Source organism: Triturus cristatus, chromosome 4_2 (genome assembly GCF_964204655.1).
Source record: "Triturus cristatus chromosome 4_2, aTriCri1.1, whole genome shotgun sequence".
Lineage (NCBI taxonomy): Eukaryota > Metazoa > Chordata > Amphibia > Caudata > Salamandridae > Triturus > Triturus cristatus.
The window spans coordinates 217,488,089-217,507,001 of NC_140586.1; the positions used below are offsets into that span (position 1 = coordinate 217,488,089).

The 18,913-nt window shown below is 46.5% G+C and overlaps 1 protein-coding gene across 1 annotated transcript in view; it reads right to left on the reverse strand.

The window, feature by feature from the left end:
- Positions 1 to 18,913, reverse strand: part of CACNA1I (calcium voltage-gated channel subunit alpha1 I) — a 580,458-nt gene that overhangs the window by 501,543 nt on the left and 60,002 nt on the right. Inside the window, exon 3 of the mRNA XM_085601256.1 lies at positions 13,051 to 13,148. Coding sequence (XP_085457382.1) covers positions 13,051 to 13,148 — 98 coding nt within the window. The remainder of the gene's footprint in view (positions 1 to 13,050; positions 13,149 to 18,913) is intronic.

Below are 18,913 nucleotides of genomic sequence, written 5' to 3' on the forward strand. Positions count from 1 at the left end.
CATCCCACACATGCTCAATGATGGGAATTGACCTGACGGACTTCTTGTATTGCGCCTTAAAATCATACAGAAAACAGTCCGACTGTTCCACTGTGAGAGGCAGACCAAATCTTTTGGATGCACGCTCCATAAGATTATGGAACCCCCCAATACCTGCCGGAGGCGACACGTTCGTGTCCCTCCCTGCAGCATCCGGATCTTGCATTCCAGTATCATCAAGGTCCACATCCGGATCCCCTGGATCAGTTAGTGGGACCACGTGCACCTCATCCTCTTCATCTGTATCCACATCCTGTGTATCTTCATTGGTAGGTTCCGGATACGAAGTCTGAGGAACCACTACTGGTACCACCACTGGTGAGGTACGTGGTATATTTTTAGGGGGAGGTGGCAAGTCCACTGACGGCCCTCGCGGACCCACTGATGTAGATGGATGCACTGGTTGAACGTCAGGGTGTGATGGAAATCAAGCTCTGTAGTCCTGCAACATCATCTGCAAGTCCGTAACCAGAGCAACTGGTATAGCTATCATGTCCTGTCTCAAAGTGCGAGGACGTACTTCCTGCTGAACATATTGTTGTTCCTCCTGCTCATCTTGTCCATAATAATCCTCAGTATCAGTCTCTTGCTGCTTTACATGCAGATCTGAGGGACTGTAGGCATCCCCATACTGCTCAACCTCATCCTCCTCCGACTCATCTAGCAGCATAGATGGTGGTAAAGGCGTAACCCGCCTAGGTGATGTCATATCAGGTGTAATTTTCAACCTCTGTATTGAAAAACCAGAAATTTGACCCGTCGACGGTCCCGTCGACGGTCCCGTCGACGGAGTCATCGTCGAAGGAATCCCAAGCGTCGTCGAAATCGACGATGAAATCGTCGACGGCACGGTAGTCTTCGTCGACGGAGTGTGAATCGTCGTCGACAATAAGGTCGTCGACGATGCTTGAATCCTCGTCGACGGTAGGATTGTCGACGGAGCCTTTTTCTTCGTCGACGGCAAGCTCGTCGACGGAGCTTTCTTCATCGTCGACGGGACAACTGTCGATGGTCTCGTCGACGAGCTCGTCCTCATCAGCATCGACGACGACGTCGCCGTCGTTGTCATCGTCGTCGTGGTCTTCGTCGTCAAAACTGCCGTCGACAGGAGCTTCATGGAAACCGTCGTCGACGACGAGAATGAAGCAATCGTAGACGATGAAACAGGAGCAGACATCGTCGACGGTCCCGTCGACGAAACCAAGGAAACAGTCTTTACAGTGGAAATCGTCGTCGACGTACCTGCTTTAATCACCGTCGACGGACGCTGTTTCTTCACAGGAGCCATTTGTGGAGTTCCTGCAGCGTGTTTCTTAGCAGGCTTTTCCTTCTGGGACCGAGGAGAAGATATAGAAACCTCCTTTTTGTTCCTAGAGGCTGTGTCCACACCAGCAGCCTGTCCCTGCCTCTCCTTTTCACTTCCGTGAGGAGATTTCATGGGACCAGCCTCCTCAGACCTTTCAGAGATCCCGTGAGGGGCTTTGACAGGGGGTTCTGCAGAGATGGAGGGAGATGACCTACCCCTCTTCTTTGATCTCCTGGAGGAAGTGCCAGAAATCGAATCTTCCTCATCTGAAGAGAGAACCTCCTTCCTGGTCTTCAGCTTTTGCAGCCATGTCAGCAGTCGACCCTCTCTGTCCCGCAAAGTCTTAGTAGATAGAGTCCGACAAATCTTGCAGTCTGTGGCCTTGTGCTCAGGGTATAAGCAGTAAATACAACTCTCATGCTTATCCTCAATGAAAAGTCTCTTCTTTCCACAAGAAGCACAGGGCCTGAATAAGGCTTTCTTTTCTGACATAATGTCACTATAGATGTTAAAATTTAAATTTCTGAAAGAAAAGTTGAGAAAACTGAGCAGAGCTCAGTGGAGACTCCCTAGCACAACGTACGGTAGAAAAATCTGAGGCTCTGAGCTCTCTCAGGAAGGTTCCAAGGGGTGAGGCTGTGCTGATTGGTCCTGGCAAAACTTTGGGCTCTTTTACACAAAGAGGGTGATATGCTACAAAATGAGATGAGGCCTAAGCCTATTTTCTCTTTTGTTTCTATGGTTATGATATTTTTTATTTACCGAGGCTCCCATTCCGACGACGGGGAATGATACAAAGCATGAGAATCTATGAAAGTTCCAATACTGGGGTAATTGGTGTAATTCCATTAAGCCGTTTTTGCAGTAACGCTGTTCAATTTTCCAATGGCAAATTGCACATGGAAAAAAACATTTTGGAGCTCTCCCTTTTTCTCAGCCCCCACTTGATGGATCACCATGAAACTTTACAGGAAGGAGCTGAGGAGGATGCAACCGTATTTTGGAAAGTTTAGTGGAGATTCATCAAATTGGTGCCAAAGTTATAAGTAGGGCTCCCGGTTTTATGGTATTTATTTTTTTAACATTTCCGTCTGTAATTATCCATATGTATTTCTGGGGCATTTTACCTGTATTTATCCATATTTATTTCACGTTTTGCGTATAAATGTAGTTGTAAAACTGTACATTTCCATATTTATTTAATTGATAGACGCCTACTCATACTCATGTCCGTCGTGTTTTAGCTATTTAAGTTACTAAATATTACATCAGTACATCCTCTGGCTAATATTAGCATTATACCACAAATGTATGTTGATACATTTCATCCTGTTTTTTAATTTCCCATGCTGTTCATCTGCTCAGCTGTTGAGCTCTAATTCATGAAAGACAGCACGAAGAGTCACTTAAGGAAGCAAACTTTCTGTATTTATCCACTTTTTAAAATAAATGTGAACAGAAAACACATTGTTTTCTGTCTGTATTTATCTGTAAAAATCCGTAAAAACGGAAAACAGGGAGCCTTAGTTATAAGCAAATCAAAACATTTATTCTATTTGGTGACGGGGTCCAAACTATCACTATCCAGTGGCAAGCGCCACTGAGAGAAGCACGAAATAAAATAGCAGCAGTAAACCTAACCCAAGTGCCATTCCCACTTTCCAGTTGGGAAATATGTGGTGAGAAAAAACATATTAGTACCCTTCTCTATATCACTTCTAGCAACGAGAGGACAGACGGAGATAGTGGCAGAGAGGATATGAAATGGAAGAAGGGGTAAGGGAAAATTGAGGCAGGAAGGAGAGGGAGAGACCTGGGATAGCAGAGGAAGAGATGTAGGGGTGAGCTGGCAAAATAGGGAAAGAAATTAATATTAGGCGGGGGGAAAAGGAAGGAGCGGGGAACAGAGAGACCAGGAAGGAGAAAAGAAAGTCAGAGAGGAATACAAAAAGAGCAGTTGAGAGAAACAGGAAAAAAAGAGGCTTGAGGATATCATTTGGGGTGGCTGGAGCACAGAGTAAGGGAAGCTTTCATAAACAGGAGCCGCAAGAGTATATAAACATTTTAAGCAAGTGATAGATTAATTTTGGCAATGAGAGGTCTGGGGGAAAAGATAAGTAGAGAAAAAATGGGAGAGGGTGAGAAGACAGAAGGAGAGACAGCGGAAGGGGTTGAGGAACAGAAGAACAGCAAAAGAGAGGGATAGAAAGAGAGATACAGATAGATTGAAGTGAGAGAGAAAAGGGAGACAACGAGAAACAATTGAGACATTGAGAGAGAGAAGATAAAGAAAAAGGGAAAGAGAAGCTCAGAGCTAAAGACTGAGAACGGAAAGAAACTAAAAACGAGAGAGTAAAGATAGTGAGTGAGTCAGAAGAGATGGTTAGAGGGAGACGGAATTCAAAGAAAGGGGTGAGAGAAAACAGATGAAGCGAATTGTGAAGAGCGATAGTAGAAGATGGAGAGAAAGAGACACAGAGGTTTATACAGAGAGAATGAGAAAGGAAGAAGGAGTGAGGTAGAAGGAATAAGAGCTGAGGAGAGACAGAGTGACCGAAAGACTGATGAAAAAAGTCAGCAGAGAATGAGAAAAGGAGAAAGGGCAGATGGACCAAGAAAGCATGAGAGAAAGGGAGGAGAGAATGAGGATGGAGAAAGGTACCATGCAGACGTGAAGAGTCAAACGATGGAAGGGAGAAAGACTGAAGGAGGAAGAAGGAGCGAGGGAGTGAGATTGGCTTTTTTGAGGTAGAGAGATAGAATAAAAGGAAGCCAGATCAACAGAAAAAGCAAGAAACATATGTAGAGCGCAAGAGAGGAACAGATTAAAAGTAATGCTGAGAAAGGAGGGCTGATTAAGAATAGGTAACATGAAAAGAGTGGGAAAGAGACAGGTAAACAAGAGGCAGGGTACATAATTAGTGAGAAAGAATTACAGGAAAAAGAAAATGAATGAGAGAAAAGATTGGCACAAAGATTTATCTGTCCTTAAAGGAACAGAAAACCTATAGTAAAGAGTGCACTCATCTTCTAAGCAAAGAGAGTGTGCCCCCAGGAAAGAGGGTTTATCTTCCAACAATCAAGTAGGACCTGCCTGATTGATGATGGACCTGCGTTCCAAAAGACTGAAGGGAGTTTCCATCAACAACTCCTCACCTGAAATAGTACACAGTCTGCAGAAGAGGACTGCCCAGCCCAAGACTAGGCGGACATAACATCCTCACCAGGACTGGTAACTCTCTGACTGAGATGCTGGAACAACCACTCCAGGCCACTCTCTGGTATGCGTGGCCTGAAGCAGAGGGACGCCTGAGTGATCGAACTGCATTTACAGAGTGTCAATCAATGACCCAGATGATATTGGTATACACACTACTATCCACACACATATGCAGGGGTCGAACACGCATAGCAAGCCTCACAGACAAGATCCTAACAAGAAGTTCTACTGCTCACCACTAAGCTGTTACTTCCATGGATAAAGAAGCAACTCAAAATACAAGAATAAAGTGTTTGTGCCAACCCAGTGTGAGATGTATTTGTAACAATAACTTTCGAATGAATGAAATAAACTAGTGAGTGCAACTTTGATTTTGGGTGAGAGCATTCTTAACTTTAGGTTTACTAACGGTGTTGTAGCTGAACCTACCCTCTTCTTCTCGCTTCTTGTGAATGCTGTATCTCAACATCACATTACCTGCTCCGAATATCACATGAGGTATTCTTTGAGGATAAAGATGCCGGCATTTACATTGTGATTCGCCTGTTATACACAAATACCACCCATCATATGCACGGTTTATACACAACTTGCAGAGATCACAGAAAAAAACACCACTCACACCTGCATCTCACATACAAGAAACACTGATTATACTTGTGCCTTACACATTACACCTACCAATAATACACGCACATCACCCAAGATTCACAGACCATCCACCACACAGACACGACCAACCTATCATTCTCATGCTTCACACACCAGACCTATAAATCCCAATTGCGCAAAACCCCCAAGCCTCACAAATGATACTTGCATTCCACAGACAACGCCCACTGATCATACTCATGGGTTACACATATAAACCCCAGATCATTCAAGTACCTCACAGGTGAGATCTATTGTTCATACTTGCACTTCACACACAAGACTCATTGATCATCCTCTACCCTCCTAGAGGCACATTAGTACCTTACACACAAGATCAACTGATCGTACTCAGGCCTAATATGCAACATCCACCAATCATACTCACCCCTTTATACAAGAACCACCAATCATATACTTCACACACAAGACCAAATGATTTTACCCATGCCCATCAAACAAGATCTATGTATCACAGTCATATACACAAGACCCAATAATCACACTCATACAGGGTGGTGGAAAGACACAACACTAAACCTCTTGCATCAATAATATTCGAGACAACCAACAACGAGCAGACGACAGACATGGGGACAAGGAGAACCCAGAGAAAGAACGCACGTTCCATTTAAAAAGGCATGAGAAGCAAGAAAATACAGACAACATTAGCAAGTATAAAACTTGGTAAGAATCTGATGTTGCTATGTGACTACAGATAAGAACACTCTGGCAAGAGTCATGCAGTAAGTTTTAAACCTGAACCTCAAATGACCTCCAGTAAAATAACCAATCACAAGGCTCTATGAGACAGTTAACAACGTAAAGGGACTGTAGGAATGGCGTGCAATATCTTGTAAAGAAACCATGCATCATAACCTAATATAAGATAGAGAAGAGGGCAAGATTACACTCTGGGAAATACAAACCTAGGCCACAAGCCCTGCTCGAAGAGGATTATTTGGATGAATTATCTTGGATTTAACCTGTTCGATGTTTTAGAATATATGCGAAAACCTGGCCTGATGGAAGTAGGGCACTTCTTTACACTAGAACTATGCAAAGGCTTTTGTGTTAGTGACACACGAAAAGTCACTTTTCAACGGTATCTACGTAAGACTGGTGATCAGATAAGCAAATAAAGGATCTTTGAGGACAACATTTTAGATAGCTGTGTGCCTCTTAATACAATACTTTACAGGTTCAGACGGTTTCGTTTAAGACTCAATAATAATGTTACTATGCATTAGTATGAATGCAAAGGAGCCACCTCTAACATTAACAAGATACTATATAGGAATTAGATTAGCTATAAGGAACACAGGGAACCAGGTCCTGAAGAAAGCGGTGGACCTTGTATAAGGCCAGCGAGATACGGCTGTAACATGAAGACCAGCAGGATGAAAGACCACTAATTAGCGTCATCATCCCTACTTCGTGAGGACCTGATACATAAAAGGTCAATTTGGCTTGTGTAAGTTTACTACTTTTTGTAATTCAAAAACTATGTGTGGAGTTTTACCACTCTGCACTCCCTATACTTATGTGTGGGAAGTTGTGCGCACCCGGAAACTGCAGTAGGATGGAGAACTCAACACACATAAGCATAAGGAGTGCAGAGTCGTAAAACTTCGAACGTAGTTTATGAATACCAAAAAGTAGCAAACTTACACAAAAGTGTACGTTTAACTTTATGAATCAGGCCGTACATTTTTAATATCTCCATAGATCCCAGCAATAAAATTACTACGGGTTATCTGTAGGTAATTTTATGTTTCATTATTGGATCCCAACACTACTAAAAGGAGACATACTACAAAAGACCTACACACAAGAGTTTATTCTTTCCTGGAGCCCCTCCGCCCCACCAAAAATGTGTAGATGTGGAGCAACCTGATGATGAAGCATGCCACCTACGTTGGTGAGTGAGGGTTTTTCCCATTCTGTTTTAAAGAAACACACACCATTTTTAGAGAATGTTTACAACCTTTAGAATAAAAAAAGTGGTAAGACTTATAAATGTCTGGATTGTTCATTTGATATTGTGGTTTGCATAAAAGGGCCTGTGGAAGTGGAGTAATGCTGGTACGTTTCAGAGTGTTGTCCTTGTCATTAACTCTGAAGAGGATTCACAGCGACGTCTGTCTCGCTTTGCTAAATGCGAGTTGCAGTTCCACAGGGGTTTCCACTGTTTTGTTTATCTGTAGGACAGAACTTTGTCTGTGTGCTGTTGTGCAGAATGTGCCAGTTTTCCACAAAGGTAAAGACCCCCTTGATGCCATCACTAGAATGTTGAAACTGACCCTGATGTGAGTAGATGATGCCAGTAACGAGAGTCCAAGTGGGAGTTGAGATAGAAGAGAGACGAGGCGGGGGCCAGGAGCTGCACACTTCATGCAGGTAACCCCCAACGATGGCTTTGTACATTTAGGCTCAGTCTGCCTTATAAGTTAGAGAGTCACCTGGGGCCTGCCTCTTGTGAGACAGACCTCAGTGCATTTCCACCAGAACAGTCGCTGGGTAGTAAGCCGGAAATCCTGATTGCGTAATTCTACTCATGAGTTTGTGAAATAGATCTCAGGGTGTTATGTGATATTTAGCTCAAACCAGTTTAATGTAGGGTGACCAGATGTCCCAGTTTTCCCCGGACGGTCCCCGTTTTTGGAGCAGTGTCTCTGCACTTTTCTCCAAGTGAATCAAATGTCCCGGTTTTCGAACAGTGTCCGGATTAAACACAGAAATGTCCCGGTTTTCGAACAGTGTCCGGATCAAACACAGAAATGTACCGTTTTTTCATTATTGTTCCGGTTGATTGCACTGCTTACGGCGTGTGATGTCACTTAGGTGAGTGCAGTAAAGGCTGCACGCCACTCGAGGTAGTTACTTTTGAGCCACCAAGCAGGACTATTGGTAAAAATACGCTTTTCAGAAATTGACTAGTCACCGCTCTCCCATCACTGTTGTGGAATAACAAACTGCAGGGTTACAAAAGAATCCTGAACCAGCCAGGATTTCTTTCCTAAAATCAAATAATAAACGCACTGTTTCTAAAACAAAAGACCACAACCCCTTAATGACAACGCATCTTTTTCACATAACAGTCCTTGTTTACTAAAGTACATGGCGCTGTGGTGAAAAAGCTAAAAAAAATAAAACGTACAGGGGTTTAACGCAGGCCCCTGCGGAGCAAAGGTGGTTGGGGCAACACTTCGAGGGGTCCCTAGCCCTTGAGGGCCCCCCTTTCGGCCCAATGCCAATTAATATCTCTGAGAAATGCAGTGGTAGTTGGTGATGTTTTAAAGTGGGGCATAAATGTCTGTCTTGAATGCCATGTGGCGAGTGATCCCAATTCTTACAATTCTGGAGACCAAAACAGTGATCCTTGCAGCAGGGACTGTAACCCACAGAACTACCTTAACAAAAATAATGAGGTTTCAATCCAAACGTTTCTTAAAGTAACCAGCCGCACGCCACTGCCGTGCTGCTGCTCAGCCCTGGGCCCTTGTCAGCACATCTGAGCAGCAACACATGGGGATTTAGTGAAACACGGTTTGCAGGCGCTGTGTCCTCCAGGCTTTGTGTTAAGTAGAGAATGGCTTTTTTTGGGAGGATGTTATTGAGGTTGTTGGAGACAATACAAGATCGTGTTTATCCAATTGGTATGACCATCTTTAAATTACACAGGTACATTTACCTACAATTTTAGTCACAGGGAGACAAAGTCATGCAGTGATATTCACTCAATAGCTGAGGCCACGTTCAAACTCAAATTCCCAAGTTGCATTGTCGGCAGCTTAGCGGCTGGATCAAAGCTCCTGTCAATTATGTCACTTATATTGTAGCAGCACCTATAGACTGTACACTCTGTTTTTTTGTTGTTTTAGTGGTGATTTGTTTTTTTTCTAAAAAAATGGTAGTTCTTGTTAGATGAGAGAACACCAGAGGAACGAGATTTGACTTAGAATCCTTTAATATTTCAATTTCTTGACTCTGGATGTTTGAAATTCCCTATGTCTTGGTGGGAAGGGTTAGTTGCATCTCTCCACCCCAGATTACAGACACTCATATATATTAGTTCAGTTCCGCTCCAAATAGCAGACCACAGACACTCGCAGAGCACATCTGGTCTCCTGAGTCTCAGTCACTTTCAATCCCTCATTAATTAAACAACTCACACTGAATTGTAGTAGGTACTATGTAGTGCTTCACACACCTTACGAGGAGCTATGAAACTCAACAACCCCTAAAAATACAACATCCTCTACCTAGGTTACCATATTCTTACTGCTTCAGCACCTCGTCAGGGTATAAAGCGCTATAAAAATGAAACTATGATGCAATACCACCTCCTACCCACATCTTCCTCTACACCATTGGTACTCATAGTACGGCCCACGGGCCCGGCAGGCCTTTATTGGTGGCCCGTGGACCTTTCAGGTAATGTACCCATGGCCCCCCAGCGAGAGAGTGGAGAGAGAGAGAGAGGGAGAGAGAGAGAGAGAGAGAGAGAGAGATAAAAAGTGGAGAGAGAGAGAGAAAAAGAAAAAGTGGAGAGAGAGGGAGGGGAGACTGAGACAGACTAACTGAGACTGACAGACAGACGGACTGACTAAGACTGACTGACAGACTGACTGACAGAGATTGACTGACTGAGACTGACTGACTGAGACAGACAGACTAACTGAGACAGACTGACTGAGACAGACTGACTGAGACCGACTGACTGAGACTGGCCGACTGACAGACTGGCCGACTGACTGACTGAGACTGACTGACTGACTGACTGACTGAGACTGCCTGACTGACTGAGACTGACTGACTGACTTACAATGAGAGAGAAAGAGACAGACTGTAGGCAAGGGTGGTCACCTACTATAGCAAATATTGAGGAAAAGTCTGTTTCAATGGAATTAATGGTTACTGTCAATGAAAGACCTCGGATTTGTCGTCTGTAATGCTTCATCTCGGTCTGTGGAGGGAGCTGTCATTGTAGTCCTTTTTCTATGTCTATGACAGCTGTCAAATAGTCCTACTTTTATGGTGATGGTTACTGCAAACCGTAGTCCTACTTCTATGTCTATGACCTGTCCCCGTTTTTTTGTTTTGAGAATCTGGTCACCCTAGTTTAATGGCGAACTTGCCTGTAGTTATTTTAAAATGGAATCATGAACCTGCATAATGCTTGACGAAATCTGAACACAACAACTAAACTGAAAAACAAAAACATAGTTGGGTCAAGCACAGAATTCGAACTTTGCAATTTGTTGTATGTTCTTTGCATGCTAAAAAAGTTAATACTTCAAAGAATGTTCTTTGCCTACTGGACTTACAATTTGCACATGGTCTGTAATTATATTTGACCGAGCTGCAAAATTACGTTTCTGCAGTTTTTATAACATATGCAAAGTGGAGGCACTATATCTAGCAGTAGAACTGCAAGACAACCAGGTCTGAGCATGCTGTGGGAGTTAAAGGGTCCAGGTCGACTTAACCTTAGGCAATGCGTGGGGCCCACATCTGCTATTCTTACCATATAGCGCCTAAAAGTAAAATGGGAATGGCTCATCATGTTCTAAACTGGCCACCCCCTGATAGAGCCAGTGATGGAAACCTAAGGACAGAGCTGAGGCACTACTTCTTAGTTACACCTCATTCTAGTGTTCAACATAGCGCCTTTGAAGAGTGCAGGGACCTGCTGCACAAAGGTTGATAGGTGTGGAGTTCAGAGTCTCTAGGTGATGTCAGGAGTGTTGCTTTTTAACATGTGTGTGAAATATTTGAAGAGTTTACAAGTCTCTCAGGCCCATGCCCGAGTATCGCATCTATTACACGTTTTTGCTTTGCATTCTGGGACGTGTAGTCCAACTTATTCATCCGACTAATTAATCCATCAATGCAAGTCCCAGAATACAAAGCATGCATGAGCATGGACCTAGAAAAATTGAGACCTCTGTATTTATAAGTCCCTATGGGGAGTATTAGAGCTTTCGCAGCAAACAGGTGGAGGACCAGTGATTAGTACAAGCTACAACAAAGCAGGGTATGATGTGTTCTTCTGCATAAAACAATGCAAAAGTAGCAGGAATCAGAAAGTCATTTTCTCACTTTACACATATTTGGTTAGTCTTCCTATAGAACACAGTGTTCAATTTTGGATCCCAACACTACTAAAAGGAGACATACTACAAAAGACCTACACACAAGAGTTTATTCTTTCCTGGAGCCCCTCCGCCCCACCAAAAATGTGTAGATGTGGAGCAACCTGATGATGAAGCATGCCACCTACGTTGGTGAGTGAGGGTTTTTCCCATTCTGTTTTAAAGAAACACACACCATTTTTAGAGAATGTTTACAACCTTTAGAATAAAAAAAGTGGTAAGACTTATAAATGTCTGGATTGTTCATTTGATATTGTGGTTTGCATAAAAGGGCCTGTGGAAGTGGAGTAATGCTGGTACGTTTCAGAGTGTTGTCCTTGTCATTAACTCTGAAGAGGATTCACAGCGACGTCTGTCTCGCTTTGCTAAATGCGAGTTGCAGTTCCACAGGGGTTTCCACTGTTTTGTTTATCTGTAGGACAGAACTTTGTCTGTGTGCTGTTGTGCAGAATGTGCCAGTTTTCCACAAAGGTAAAGACCCCCTTGATGCCATCACTAGAATGTTGAAACTGACCCTGATGTGAGTAGATGATGCCAGTAACGAGAGTCCAAGTGGGAGTTGAGATAGAAGAGAGACGAGGCGGGGGCCAGGAGCTGCACACTTCATGCAGGTAACCCCCAACGATGGCTTTGTACATTTAGGCTCAGTCTGCCTTATAAGTTAGAGAGTCACCTGGGGCCTGCCTCTTGTGAGACAGACCTCAGTGCATTTCCACCAGAACAGTCGCTGGGTAGTAAGCCGGAAATCCTGATTGCGTAATTTGGTTAGTCTTCCTATAGAACACAGTGTTCAATTGTGTGCCTCTTACTTGAAACAAACATTTGCAAAGACAACCACTCTGGCGTTGGCTGCAAGCCTTTTGTATTTGGCAATGCTTGTTTTGCAATATTTTTTTAAAACATTGTTGTGGGAGCTGCCAGGCCCTCGCAAATATTACAAAAAAGAGTGGAATAAATCAAATAAATATTTTTACCTCAAAAGGCACACATTGCCATAGTAGAGCTTGGCACTGAAGGGAACTACTTTGTGTGGGGATGGGCTCCTTGTGAAGGGGCAGAATGCCATCACTTATACTGAAGTTAGCCAGTGTCTGAAATGGGCTGACACATAGTTCCATTGGGGATGCTGTAGTTGGTGGAAGACAAATGCCAATGACAACAGCAGACCAATAGCTGAAAAGAGCTGACTGTAAACCACTTTCAGCAAGAATAATAAATATAGTTGCACTAATTGTTGGCTAATGCAAGACTGAAAAAGGATTTTAGGATCTGGAAATGCTTCAAAGCAGGATCGGTGCCTTAAAAAAATGGGACCCTCCAGGCACAGTGAAAGAGCTGCTTTGCGTGGAAGAATTTAGGCCACAAGATTCTTTGATAACTTAACTCTGCATGTGCTAAAGGGGCATATTGGAGTCTACTCAGCCCCCAGAACAACACTGTGAACACACGGCCTTCCATTAAGGCCTGAAGGGAACAATTTAAGTAGAATCATGGGAGAGGAATGCTGACAGTGTGAACACTTACACCATGGCATGGGCTCCCAACCCCCATCCGTGCCTTTAATGCGCACAACAAAGTTCCCTTGATTAGAGAATCCAAGTCCCAGAGGATGAGAGCTACTTCCTGGAATACATTCATCTGCATGGCATGGCATGGCATGGCATGGCATTACTTACTGGGCACCCTGTTGATCGCCTTGAGAGGCCTCAGCACGCGCACGGTCCGGATCGCCGACAGGTTGATGTTCTGTAGGTCCAGCGAGTATTCCACCATCCTAGAGGAGGCGAGAGAGGACACAAGGGTTAGACAGGGCCACGTGCATGAGAGGTGACGGGGGGAGGGAGGGAGGGCGAAGGAGAGCCAGACATGTGCTTGACGAGGTGAGAAAAGAGGAAGACGAGAAGGGGCATGAGAAGAGAGAGAGCCATGTTCAAGCGCTGAGGGAAGAGGGGGGAGGAGAGGGGCATAAGATGAAAGAAACGTAGGTGAGGGAGAGGGGACATAAGATGAGAGAAGCATGTAGGTGAGGGAGAGGGGACATAAGATGAGATTGAGCCTCGTGCATGTACGTGAGGGAAAAGGGAGGTGGCAGAGGGGGCATGGGACAAGGGAGAGCAATGTTGAAGCGGTGAGGGAAGAGGGGGGAGGTGAGGGGACATAAGATGTACAAGAGCCATGTGCATGAGGTGAGAGAAAAGTGAGGCAAGAAGGGGGCATGGGATGAGAGAGAGGCGTGTATGAGAGGCAGAAGCGAGGATGTGTGGTTGGAAAGACGTGCATTAAGGGCAAAAGAGGGAGGGCGCATGGTGAGGGAGAGACCTGCCTGAAGAGGTGCGAGGAGAGGGAGACAGAAGAGTGAATGTGAAATGAGAGACAGCCATGAGCACGAGAGCTGAGGGGAAATGGAGACAGGGGTGAGGGTGTGCGAAAGGAGAGGGGAGAAGTAACACAAGGAGACAAGACAGGGCATTAGGTTAGAGAAAGGTATACGCATGGGGGCCTTGGGAGAAGGGAAGGAAAAGGGGAAAGGCTGCGATGGAGGAGGGAGGAGAAAGAGAAGGCGAGATGACAAGGGATTCGCGAGGGTCTTCTGCACAGAGAGGGGGGTGCCGGAGAGAACACATGGCGTTAAAGAGCAGTGCACATGGAGGGGTGAGGGGAGAGGAAAGAGGAAGGGGCGCGGGGTTAAAGACAGCCATGCATGTGGAGTGATGGAGGGAGAGAGGGAATGGGTGGCATGTAGGGTTAGAGAGACACACGTTCATGGAGAGATAAAGGAAAGAAGGACCGGTAGAGGGCCCATGGGTGGAGAGGGAGGCAGGGTGGGAAGGATTGAAGTGGAAGGAGGAAGAGGGCAAAAGAGGGGCAATGGGGCGATACAGACCCTTGAGCAAGGAGAGTTGAGGGACCAGGGTTGAAGGAAGGGGATGGAGGGAAAGTTGAGACCGAGAGAGGAAGAAGACACAACTGTGACACGGGATTACAGACGGCAGATGAGAAGGAAAATGAGGAAAGATCTCTTTGGGAGCAGGAAATGACTGAAGGAATACGAGAAAAGAAGTGTGGAGCAGGTAAGAAAGGAAGAGGGATTGAGATCCTATGGCAGAGTTGTGTGTGGACCCCCTAATTTCCTATTAAGGGGCCAAGGGTCTAGCTTGAGGTGCAATTGCGATGTCCACAGAACCTTAAATTTCTATTCCTCAACAACTACTTCAACACGCTCACAAGCTGTTCTACGGTTCCTTCTTTGACTAGTTCCTTAAAGACGGACACATGACTCTTTTAGTCTCGTATTTTGTTCACGATGCCATTCCTCAATGCGTCCTTGTGTTATACTTGTGTGACTTTATAACCTCTTAATGCTGTATTGTTTAACTATGACTCTTATGAATCCCCTCATGTGCCTCTTGTAAACGTTATCACATAACATGTAAAGCGCTCTGATACCTTTGGGTCTAGCTAGCGCTACATAAAACTCAAAATAATATTAATAATAATAGGGATGTGTTAGACCTGTCAGCCCTTTGGGTGGTCCCTCCTCATCATTATTTATTTTGTCCCACTTTTGCCTCAAACCCTGTTATAATTTTTCCTTTTTGGGAACCACCAGACTTTTTAGTGTTGATGCAGTGTCAGGGAGCCATTTTCCCTACCCCTGGAACTTCTGTCTGAGGGCCTGAGACACAAAATGGTGGCCACCTATTGTCACCTGTGACATCACCAGAACACACTAGAGGTTTCTGGAACCTTCTGCAACATTCTAGAACCCTGGGACAGAGGGAGGCAGTTTAGAATGTTGGGAAGCCATCTCAGGTTGGCAGTTGGCAGTTGGCAGTTGGCACTTGACTGGAGAGGAGAGAGGACAGAGATTCAGAAGGAGGAAGGAGTGAGGCAGCAGGGGTGGAAACCAGTGCTTGGAGTGGGGTCCAGAAACCCACCCTTGATGCTAGTCCCTACTGACCAAGCCCAGCCCAGAGCCCTGTGTGGGACCAAGTCCAGAAAAACCATCTAAAGGACCTGAACATTTGGAACAGGCCTTACAAAGGAAGAACAGCAAGTTCCTGACCTGTACAGCAGTGTTCTCCTGGAGTCCTGACGTCGAGAAGCCTGGAGACCTGGAGCCCGAGGTGGAGAAGCGGCGCTGACTGAAAGCAGACGTCGTACCCGGAGCCGCCAGAGGTCGCTAGAGGGTGCCGACGGAGGTCGTGGAGAGGCACCGGAGGTCGAGTAAGGAGTCACCGGAGATCGAGGTGAAGCGCGCCGGAGGTCGGGAGTGGAGATCGCACTCCGGAGTCGCCGGAGATCGAGGTGAAGCGCGCCGGAGGTCGGGAGTGGAGATCGCACTCCGGAGACGCCGGAATCTGAGGTGAAGCGCGCCGGAGGTCGGGAGTGGAGGTCGCACTCCGGAGACACCCGGAAGCGGGGAGGCCGTGACCCTGCGACGCCGGAAGGCGACATCGAGCCGGAGCAGCCCAGCGACATCGAGCCGAGGCCGCCCAGCGACATCGATCCGGAACAGCCCAGCGACATCGATCTGAAGCCGCCCAGCGACATCGATCTGAAGCCACCCAGCGACATCGATCCGAAGCCGCCCAGCGACATCGATCCGAAGCCGCCCAGCGACATCGAACCGGAGCCGTCCAGCGACGTCGACCCGGCGCCGAGAGGAGCCGATCATCGTGAAAAGGGCAGTAAGTGGTAGAGGGGGCGTCTGAGGCCCCGTGGAGCCCTAAAAGACCATTCTAGGGGCTAGAGGGGTGTTAGAACCAGCCTGGGAGTGCCAGGGGTGAACTGAGACTGGTGCAGTGACCGCTGTGAGGGGTTGTGTATTTTGGGAGAGCCAGATCTTTAGGTTACCCTTATTCTACCTCAGTTCAGGCCCAGCCTTGACCAATCTAGGTGGGACACCCCCCATGTCATCCGAATGACCACAAGCTGTACTTGGGCAAAGTGAAACCAAACTACCTCGTGAAAGGGTTGTGAACTGTAATTGTCATTGATTGTGTTATTTAAGTTATTGAGGGTGCTTTATTTATTGACTTCCACTGTATTTATTCCTGACTGTATTTATTTGCCCTCTGTATTTATTGCACCTATATTTATTCCGTGTTTATTTATGACCTGATCCTATTTATTGAAACCCCACTGTGGTATTATTTATTTGACCTGCTATTTTCAAGAAAAGTCTTATTGTATTGTATTGTATTTATTTTATGAAACCTGCAACTAAGAGAAAAAGATAAAGACAAACTACTTTCTTTCATACTTTTTACGGTGTAGTATCGTTTTTGGAACGGATGAACGCATGGTTATTGTGAGGGTGTGACGTACGCTTAGCACGGTGCCTGACCCCGACCGCTCGAGCCAAGCTACCATTGTGCTGGGAACCTGGTGACTGCTAACCCGGTTGCCCGGTTTCCAACATAAAATTGGTGTTCAGTGGTGGGATTGAGCTGTGCTTGCGTCTACTCGACAATAACTGTGGGTAGTCCATAGGCCTACACCGGGAGTTTTCTCCAAGCGGACTTCCTAATTTTGAGTTTTGTTTTTTCTAAATTTACTTCTGGTGGTGGGAGGAGGTATTACAAAAGGTACCCCCCTGCATAGATTCTGTAAGCAACTGTCTTCTATCCTGAGTGGGCAAAATGGAGTTTGTATTAGAGGATGTGGAAACTTATACTGTGGCCCAACTCAGAGAGTTTTGTGAGCGAGAGGGGGTGTTTTGTCCCCAAGGTGCAAAGAAGGGTGAGCTCCAGACCAGCTTAAGGGCTTGGGGGGAGGCACGACGAGAAAGTAAGGTGGAGAAGGAAGATAGGGATGGAGAGCCTGTCAGCGAGGGGGCTGGTTTGTACCAACCTGAGGTGGGGGACCTAGTAGCGGGGACCAGAACACTTTCAAGGAAGGGCAGCAGTGTCTCTAGCAACGGCTTATTAGAAGCAGAATTCACTGACCGGAGGGAGAAAAGACAACTCACATGGGATTTGGCGAAGCTGGAGAATGAAAAAGAGGAACGGAGGATGGCTCACGAGTTGAGGCTCAGGGAGATAGATCTCCAGATCTTACGGGTCGGGGCACACCCTGTTCCTAGTGGTGGCAGCGAAGAAAGAGAAATCACCAGGGAATCCAAACCCTATTTGCCAAAAGACATAGTAGCTAGTTATAGTGCGGGTGATGATATCGCCAAGTGGCTAGCGGCCTATGAGATCTCATTAAGAGTCCATGGGGTTCCAGAGAAGTATTGGGGAGGGGGATTGTATAAATACATGCCTCCAGCTGGTAGGGATACATTATTGGCCCTGGAGCAGGATGAGCAGACCCACTACCCCACCATGAAAGTGGCGCTCGTAAGGAAGTTTGGACTAACACCCGAGAAGTATAGACAGAAGTTCCGGGGTAGCCACAAACTGGGCACACAGAATTGGGTGGATTTCCTGGACTATGCAAAGAAGGCATTAGAGGGTTGGATACAAGGCAGTGAGGTGAGGGACTACGAGGGGTTGTTTGATTTGATGTTGAAGGAACACCTGCTCAAAAAATGTTTCCCTGAACTGCGTCAACACCTGGTGGATAGCAAGCTGACCAATCCCCGGAAGCTTGCTGAGGAGGCGGACATTTGGGCTAGTACCCAGGTGTCCACAAGGGGGACTGGAGGGGACTCTCAAAGGACCGGACCGGGCGCCCCCCAGAAGAAAGAGGGAGGGGAAAAGAAAACGGAGTTCTCTAAAGGCCCCCAAAATAGTTCCCAAGGGAAGGGAACAGGATTCACCCCTAGGGCTAACCCACCCAGAAACCCTAATCCTGGCCAGCAGCCAAGGGTTGTCCATTGCTACGAGTGCGGTGGTGTCGGACACTATAAGGGAGATGTGAAGTGCCCGAAAAGACCACCCCCTCCCATCGGAGGAAAGGCCCCCGGAGTAGCTAGTGTAGTGCTCGGGGAGGAGATGCCCTTAGGTAAGGGAAGGGAGTGGGCGGGAGTCACTTTAGTGTCCCTGGGAGAACGGGAGATGGTTCCTAAGATCCAGGTGCCCGCAAATACCACAAAGTATGGGCAGTGGGTCACCATCAACGGCCAAAGAGGGGAGGCTCTGAGAGACACAGGAGCCAGTATGACTATGGTACATAGCCAACTGGTGTCTCCAGAGCAGGTGATTCCCCATGTACTCCACCCCGCCGCGATGGCTGACGGCAGAATGGGCCACTATCCGGTGGCCGAGGTTCCATTTGAATGGGAAGGGGTTGCAGGGTTACTTCGAGTTGCCGTAAGCCCTGCCGTGCCAGTCTATTGTCTGCTGGGGAATGACATGGAGCATAATGCTTGGAAGGAGGTGGAATACCGGACTCATGCTGAGATGCTGGGTACACCTGACTGGGCCTGTGTCAGCACAAGGTCTGCGACTACCCGGAGGGGGAGTTCGTTTAGGCGGGAGCCTGGAACAAAGGCACCGCCGGCTGCCAATCAAGGGAAGAACCGAGGACAGGAGGAGCCTGCCTCGGCATCCGCGCCCCGTGTGACGGATAGGCCATCGGAGGTGGTGGACC